Source organism: Balaenoptera borealis (genome assembly GCF_965194805.1).
Source record: "Balaenoptera borealis genome assembly, chromosome: 3".
NCBI lineage: Eukaryota > Metazoa > Chordata > Mammalia > Artiodactyla > Balaenopteridae > Balaenoptera > Balaenoptera borealis.
Window position 1 is genome coordinate 75,407,546 of NC_138866.1, and position 8,983 is coordinate 75,416,528.

Consider the following 8,983-nt stretch of genomic DNA (forward strand, 5'->3'; position numbering starts at 1 on the left):
GATGTGCCCTGACTCACCTGATGAACAAGACCTAGAAACCACAGGTATTTTTCACCTCACTCTTAATTATTCTCCTGAGTATTTAACTTCTAGTACCTCTTCAGACATGTGGAAGAACTGTGAAACAAATAATCCTGGAATCATCTTTTAGTGCTTTCTCTTATAACCTACGGTCAGTCCTGTAACAAATGATGTTGGCTGTACCTTTAGAATATTTCCAGAGTCCAGACACTTCTCACCACCTCCTCCACCACCTTTGTACTCCAAGGCACCACGACCTCTCCCCTGCGCTATTGCAGGAGCCCCTTAGCAAGCCTCCCTGGTTGGCCCTGATGTCTATTCTCAATGCAGCATAGATGTAACCAAGTAGGACCCTATGGGACCTTCCCGGGACAGGCCTTCCCCCATATCCTCTGCTTTAGCTCCTCTCTGAAGTACCTAGATAACAGTATTTGATGCACATTTCCAGAGTTGTTTTACAGATGTGAAAACCCCCCACCAAATGGAAGATGTTAACTACTTGATGACCTTTAGCACATAGCCCCAGGCCTCCTGGAGCCTAAGGACTGATAATGTTAACCCCTGTGACACTGCTCTGTTTCGTCACCATCAGCCAATCAGAGAACTGTGCATGAGCTGATCACACACCCTGCGACTCCCATCCCTCACCTGGCTTTTAAAAATGCTTTGCCGAAACCCTTCAGGGAGCTCGGATTTTTTAGAGCAAGAGCCAGCCGGCTCCTTGCATGGCCCTGCAATAAACCTTTCTCTTGCTCCAAACTCTGACATTTCAGTTTGTCTGGCCTCACTGTGCATTGGGCACATGAACTTGTGCTAACATAGAGAATGATCCTATTAAAGCCTAGGACAGAGCTGATCATTGCTCTGCTTAAAATCCTTTGATGCATCCCCATTTCATTTCATATAATATTAAAACTCCTTGCCATGGCTTTAAAAATCTCTACATGACTTCGCCATTTCTTGGACTCCCCTCACTTTTTTGACCTCATCTCCTACCATCTCTCCCTTTGTCAGCTGCCTCCCCACTACATTAGCCTCTAGTACTCCTCAGAAATTCCCACCTCAGTAACTTTGCACATGCTCTTCTCTCTGCTTTCAATCTTATCTCCTTCATATCTGCATGGCTCTGACCTCTGTGCATGAAATAGCACCCCTTTGCTCTCTACTCCCCCTTCTCTACTTTAATTTTCTTCTTTGCACGTACCACCACCTGACTTTTGCTGCTGCTCTCGCTGTTGTTGAATTCTCCCTCCCCAACCACTAGAATGGAAGCTCCGCAAGAACAGGGCATCGTTGTTGTTGTTGTTGTTTTTACTGCCAAAGCCTCCTGTTCAGAGGCTGGAACAGTTCTTAGCACCTAATAGACACTCAATAAATATTTGTTTAATGAATTGTTTGAATTGTTTTATTTTACTTATTTATTTATTTATTTATTTATTTATTTATTGTCACAGAGCAGAGTCCTAACCACTGGAAGCCAGGGAATTCTCTGTGTGAACTGTTTTAAATCAAACAGGAATCCCGGATCCTGGACACTGAGGGGAATAAAGAGCATGGAGGTACTGGGGACTTGAATAGAGGGGCTCTTGCAGTGTGGGTTATCCACTGTGTGTGCCATCCTCTGGGAAAGGCTGAGGGAGGGCCATGCCTGAAATATATTCTCTAGCAGCTTTCCTTCTCAGCCACAGTATGGACCTGTAAATGCTTTACAGAAGGGTTGAAAAGTTCTCCCAACTGGACATAAAGAAAGGCACAGAGTAGGCTCTCGCAGCTGTAAATCGCACATCAGCGCCATTGACTTCTGTTGCAAACTTTCTCCAGGCAGAAATGCTGAAGTACAGGGCTGCTTCAGGCTTCCATGGTTTTGGGCAAATTCTGAACCAGATGGTGTTTTGAGGTCACTCTGTAGGGTCGCATTTAGCCATTCTGTAAGAGTATGTAAAACAAGTGACTTAACAAGATGAGGAACAAAAGTCCATAAAAGGGAGACTGCAGAGGAGAGGAAAAAGAAGGTTAGGGAAGGAGCTGTATAACCCAGCAGGACTTCATCAACTTCACTTGACCAGGTTTTGTGATGAGGGATCACTCTGAGTATGAGTCCTAATGAGACATTGCTCACATGTGGGGAGAATGCCAGCAGGAGTATATGAAACAGGGGGTGAAAACCTGTTGATGGTCACAAAGTACATATGAATAGGCAAAGTGTCTCTGCTCTCAGGAGCTATGACCGCAAGTTGAAATCTGCCCCCTTGTGGACAAACTAAGTATTACCATGGGTCTTCCCTTTAAGATCTTGCAGATTAAAAATTAATTCCTAGGGACCTCATTACTTTCTGCTGATCCTTCCGTGTACATTATATGCAGGTGGAACTTATAGAGGAGAGAGCTGTGTTATTGTCCATGGAGATGGTGTTCATGGGATTAAGCTGAACTACTTATTAAAGTAGATGGCATCCCATGGCTATAGAGGGAAAGCAGAAAACAGAGCTAGCAGCCACTAGCAAAACTCTTGAGTTGTTCTTTAACAGCTAAAGGTGAGAGTTAAGAGTGGCAATCACAGATTTAAAGTCTTCAAGTAGAAGTGAATCAACATTTTTCTTTCCTTTTATTGATCTTTCTGATCTTATGTCCATATGGTGCTACAGGGTCCCACCAAAAGTATCAAAAAGGATTGTTAAGTTTTGCAAAGGACAGCTTTTTGATACTGTTGTTACAGAGCAAAATCTAGTTCTTTTAGGACATTTACTCATGGATTCTGCCATTCAATCAGTATTTAAAGAGTATTTTTTGAGCAAATGTTTGTTGAACATTTGTTGTATTCCAGGCACTATGCTTGGAACAGAGATTACTTCAGGGAACCAGACAGGTGTGGTTTCTGCCCTCATGAAACAATCAAATAGTTTTTCAAAAACTAAGAAATACAGTTAATTTATTATGCTAGTGATAAGGGCCACAAAGGAAAAGTACAGAGTGTGACGCAAGCAAAACAGAGGCTGTTCACTTCCCCTGGGGTTTCTGGGAAGGCTTGTCTAAGGAAAGGAGGCACACACAGGATTTAAGCAGGTAGAATGGGGAGGGGTGAATGGAGTAAGGAACATAATGAGGAAAGTAGATGTTAAAACCTTGAGTTGGGAGGAAGCCTGATGAGTTCAGGGAACTGAAAAGGGGAGTGTAAGGAGATAGAGAGAGAGAGGAAGAGTGGTTTGGGTGAGGCTCCCTTGCAAGGCCTGGTAGGCAGCGGGAAGGACTGTGGTCATTATTTTAAGACTTATGGGAAAAAAAAAAAGACTTATGAAAAGCCATTGACACCGTTTAGGTGGGTGTGTGGGTGGAGAGCACAGGCACAGAACTAGATTTGTGTTTTAAAAAGATTACTGTGATATAGTAGGGTTTGCACAAAAAGCCATGGGGACCCCCATTTCAGCTTTCTAATAAGCAAGCACAGAGCCCTGCATCAGGGAAGGTTATGACTGAATGTGTGTTACCCACTCTAAAATTGTTCTCTGTTTTTATCTCATGCATTCCACCAACTCTGCCAGCTCCCTGAGCCACTTCAAAGGAGGTCAGTGAGGCCCGTGGAATTAAGCTCAGGGTCACAGAGCTAGTTAGTGGCAAAGCCAGTATGAAGATAGGAACCTTGCTTTCATGACTCCCAGGCCTCTGCTCATTTTGCTCTAGCTGGAGACTTCTGAAAAGGGAGGGTGTTTTTTGTTGGTGGTGGGTTTTATTTTTGGTTTTGATTGTTTACTTATTTTTTATTGCATCTGGGTTCTTTAGGGCTTTGGTGATTATTTGCTGATTAGCCATCACTCATCTGCTTTCAAGGAATCTTATCTGATTTTCAGGGAAGCTGGAACTGGCCCCCAAGAGGAGAGCAGAGCTGGGAATGGCAGGAAAGCTGTGAATGTGCTTGGAGGTGCTGTAGGGGAAAGCTGGGTTAATGCTCCTTCCTCAATGAGGATTCAAAGGAAACTGTTGAGGGCTCAGCCTGGGGACACACATAAGAAGCCAGGTACGCTATGATCAAAGCATTCTCAGAAGTGGGAAGCTGAAGGGCCTACCACCTACCAAGCAGCTGTTTGATATGGTTATGGCAACCTCCCCTCAACCTGACCTCCCCTGGTCTATCACCTGGTGGCTTTCATTTCAGGAATACAAGTAAAATCACACACACAAGGCTCGGTTTGCCCCCAAGGGAGTACAGGACCTCCCTCCTCCTGTGTGAATAGCCTGGGGCTGTACCTGCAAGGCTGAGGTTGATGACAGCCTCTGATTCAGAACATGTTCTGCCCAAATCAGGAGCAGCTCGTTCTTGGACATATGCAAGCTCCAATACTGGAGCTGGGTCGGTTTCTAGCAGTCCTGGAGTAGAGCTTATTAATTTGACAAAATGAGTAGTGAGGGGAATTACTAATGTTGTTTTACATCCTGGCACTAATGTTAGTCTCCAGCAGCTACCTGCCTCCTGCAGTCTCCTGAGGGTGACTTGAGTCTTAGCAAAGGGAGGGTGGTGGGAACTTTAGGTCAAATGCAATCATCTGATAACAGGCCCAGTTTCTCCCTCCCTTTCCTTCTTCTTCCTCCTCTTCTCCTCCTTCTCCTTCTCTTCCTCCTCCATCCCCTTCCTTCCTTCTTTCCCTCTTTTCTTCTTTCCTCCCTTCCCTCTTCAGGTGCGCAGAATTGAGTTGATCATATTCTGTTTATGGCGCATGCTAGGCCTCTCTTTTCTTTTATTCAATTTTATTATTTTCCCTTTTTATTCCTTACCCCTGCTTCTATTTCTCTCATCCTCATGGGCATCTGTCTTAGAGTATTTAATCCACGTTCTTCCATCCTACTTAAATATTGTATGTCCTTAGAAGATATTTTGTATTATTTTGGAGCATGCGTGTTTTCAATTTAAATCAACTGGAAATGATTTTCATTGTTTCTTTTTTTCACACCACACCAAATAGCCTATTGCTATTTGTAAAGCTAGTGCATTATTCGAAGCTGTTTTATACTATTTTATTTTATGTATGTAACACATCTTTACCTGTCCATCCCCTTCATGAGGGACATTTCAGTTACCTTTAGCTCTTTTCTGCCACCAATCATGCCATGGTGAACATCCCTGCACGTACTCCATCTGGAAGAACTATGTTGAAGTCTATGCCCGGGACGGGCTTACAAAGTCTCAGATTATACCCATTCATAATTTTGCCAAATATTTCCAGATTAGTTTCCAATATCACTACACCAATTCTCATGCCCAGTAACATATTTTCCAGCACTTGATATTAGATTTTCTAATTGTTGATAATCCAATAGTTATAAATCGATATCTTTTGGTTATGTTAATTTCCATTTATTTGATTACTAACGAAGTTAAGAATTGTTCATCATCCATTTTGGCTTCCTCTTCTGAAATTGACTTTTTATAACTTTCGACAATCTTTTCTCTTCTGGAGTTTTTATGTCTTTTTATTGTTGATATGAAGGAATTCCTTACATCTAGATGTTAATCCTTAGTTGGTTTTAGGCATTACAAATATCTTCTCCAAGGCTGCCAGCACTATTAAACATTTGAAACCAGTCTTAACTCTATTTCAGGAGGGTAATACTCCAAAATGTAGAGATAGGTCGAGTTGCCTCAGTTGAGGATAAATTTTGTAACAAGGGTTGATTCCTTGCCTGTAAACTTAGTATAACATCTGTAATTTGGCTGCTTGGAAGTCCTGGCAGGAAATATTGAACATGCTACAATATGTAGAAAGAGTTCTTTTTACACAATGGAAATGTTTTTGCAAGATGGTGTGCAAATCAAAATTTGTTAACTGAAAAATTTGTCAACAATTAACTATGCACTTATACCATTGTGGCATTTTTGCAACACATATCCAGAACAGAGCAGTTTGAATTGTGAAAGGACAATCAGAATGAAAGTTTTTGGAAAGTAAATAATAACCTCCTGTTTGTTCATTTTCATGGTCTGGAATTATGCTTTTGTTTTTGTTGCATAGAAAGAGACACATTCTTTGAAGTCTTTTCTAGGATTCTCTGTCTTTCCCAGACAATTTTTAACCCCCAAATAGCTTTCTACTTGACAATTAGAAAGACACAGATACATACAAAGGAGGCTATGTAGCTGTCTTTCCAAAAAAGTAACCATTTCAGAGCAAGAAATAGTACAATTAAGTCCATTTTTTCCATTCCTATATCAAAGACTGGGAGATGTTGACAACAAAAAGAATTCTATTGTTTCAATGCCTTGAGCCACTCACTATCTTTTACCAAGCCCTCATCTACTAATTTTCCACGTAGGCCTCCCAAGTATACTATAATTCAGTGGTTCTCAAATTTTGTTGCATATTAGAGTCACTGGGAAAGCTTTTAATAATCTCAACTCCCAGGTCTTACTCAATGCTAATTAAAGCAGAATGCCTCAAGGTGGCATTAAAAAATGCCTTGGAGATTCCAATGTTCAGCAGAGTTTGGAAACCATTGCCATACTCGCCAGGAGTCCAGGGCTTTATCAAGACTAATGTTAAGGTCAGGGAATTGTTTCTGCCCTGTCCTGGACACCATGTGAGAGTGAAACTTGCTGAAACTGGAGTTCAAGGGTTAAGCATTGAGAAAGTGAGATTTTTTTTACTCTTGCCATCTCACATCTCTACCTGAAACTTTCTGCAACTCATTTCTTCATTAATGAAATGGAGATAACAGCTACTTCACAGGTTTGTGTAAGGACTGATGAAAATTTGGAAAATAAACAGTACTGCATCTGGCCCACTTCAGGACTATAATAAATGTTTTGAAATGTCAACGCTTGTTTAGTGAGGACACCTTCAGGACCTGCCTTACCCAACTGTCCCTCTGAAAGTAACTTCTCTTCCCGATGGCAGCCATGTACACTCCCCTCCTACGGGCTCCTCCCTTTCTGCTCTTTCCCCTTGGCCTCCCCACACTCAGCTGGCTCCCTACCAGTTATTGTCTGGGAACAGCGAGACACAAAGGACTTTCTTGGATCCATGATCACAAGGATATGTTACCTGTGAGAGTTACAGCAAAAAGGAAAGGTGAGAGGATCTAGCACAGAACCAAGTAGGATTGACAGAGGGAGAGATTAGGAAGGAATTGGGAAGAACGGATTAATAGAAAGTGCTAAAATCATATGGAATTTGGTGGGATCAAGGTTAAAACAATTATAGGAAAGAAAGTCATTCAGCAATAGGAATAAAACAATCAGACAAGGGTACTTTTGATAACTTCTGTATGTTCTGCTCTGTGTTAAACATTCTGATGGATTCAGGAGAAATAGGAAACGAGATACTGACTGTCAAGGAGCTGTGGAAGCCAACAAACACAATACAACAGGAAAAATTAGAGAACAGTTCAATGCCAAACTCTGAGAGCTGAAAGGGTCAGAAAGGGCTTTCTTGAGGAGTTGTACCTCCAGCTGGACCTTCAGGTTTAGTACGATTTTCACTAACAGAGAGAAGGAAATAAAATATCAAAGGCTAGGGGAGCAAAGTCAGGGGATGGTGCTGGAGGAATCTGATGACCCTCTGATATTTTCTGTCTCCTCTTACTCTATAGGAGTTAGAGCAAAAGATGTGAACGACCTCATACCCCTGATGGTACTAATGGTGATACTTTTCCTGCTGCTTCTATTCTGGGAAAATGAGCTGAATGAGGAAGTAATGGCGGCAACCTTAGACCAGTTGCATGTGGACTACCCTCAGAGTGACGTTCCTGTAAGGTACTGCAACCACATGATCATACAAAGACTCATCAAGGAACCCAACAACACCTGCAAAAAGGAGCATGTCTTCGTCCATGAGAGGCCTCGAAATATCAACAGTGTTTGCAATTCTCTCAGGAAGGTGGCTTGCCAAAACCATTCCACCATTCTCTGCTTCCAGAGTGAGACCAAGTTCAAAATGACAGTCTGCAAGCTCATTGAAGGCACCAGATATCCTGCCTGCAGCTACCACATTTCCCTCACAGAGGGGTTTATTGTCGTCACTTGTGATGACATGGGGCCAGTTAATATCCAGAGATACGATGAATAACCTGAGACCAGCATCTGAGTCGGCCGCCCTCTCGTCTCCTCTCTCGGAGGCACTGATGCTGGTTCCCCCTGAGGCGCACCTGAATTGTGGACATGGGGTCATGCCTTGAGTGAAATGCATTTATCCTTTCAGTATTGCTGAGCTGGGATCTTTTTATTCTGCTTTAATAAAAAAAAAAAATCTACTGAATTAAACCATAAACTCTGCATGTGTTTTAATTCCTTGTCCTTTTTCTTTGAGTCATTTGATGAGAACCAAGAGTGAATCCTACATAGGACTGGGATTAGGTAAGGTGAGTGAGGGACTCACTTCACACGCAAAATTGAAGGAGCACCAAAACGCCCTGAGCAATATAGAGAAATAAATTTTTAAAAATCAAAATTAATGCAAAAATCCCTGATGAACAAAATATCTGAATTTTAAATCAAGACCCATTCTGACAGGGTTGGATTTAGGATGAGGTGGGGTACACGAGTTGTACCAATGCAGGGTCAGATCCTGTCATTTAAAATTTTGATAATTGTTCATCAGGGATTATTTTGCATTAAATTTATTTATTTATTTATTTATTTATTTATTTATTTATTTATTTATTTATTTGGAAGTATAGTTGATTTACAATGTTGTGTTAATCTCTGCTGTACAGCAAAGTGATTCAGTTATACATATACACATATTCCTTTTTTATATTCTTTTCCGTTATAGTTTATCACAGGATATTGAATATAGTTCCCTGTGCTATACAATAGGACCTTGTTGTTTATCCATTCCATATATAATAGTTTGCATCTGCTAATCCCAAACTCCCAGTCATCCTTCCCTCATCCCCTTCCCCCTTGGCAACCACAAGTCTGTTCTCTATGTCTGTGAGTCCATTTCTGTTTTCGTAGATAGGTTCATTTGTGTCA

The 8,983-nt window shown here is 41.6% G+C and overlaps 1 protein-coding gene across 1 annotated transcript in view; it reads left to right on the forward strand.

Annotated features, from left to right (window-relative positions):
* RNASE12 (ribonuclease A family member 12 (inactive)) overlaps nucleotides 1-8,641 on the forward strand; it is a 21,450-nt gene extending 12,809 nt beyond the window's left edge. Inside the window, exons 1-2 of the mRNA XM_082387871.1 lie at nucleotides 1-4,033; nucleotides 7,600-8,641. The exon at nucleotides 1-4,033 is cut by the window's left edge and continues 12,809 nt beyond it. Of these exons, the coding sequence (XP_082243997.1) occupies nucleotides 3,976-4,033; nucleotides 7,600-8,075 (534 nt within the window). The 5' untranslated portion in view covers nucleotides 1-3,975 and the 3' untranslated portion in view covers nucleotides 8,076-8,641. The remainder of the gene's footprint in view (nucleotides 4,034-7,599) is intronic.
* Nucleotides 8,642-8,983: the final 342 nt, after the last annotated feature.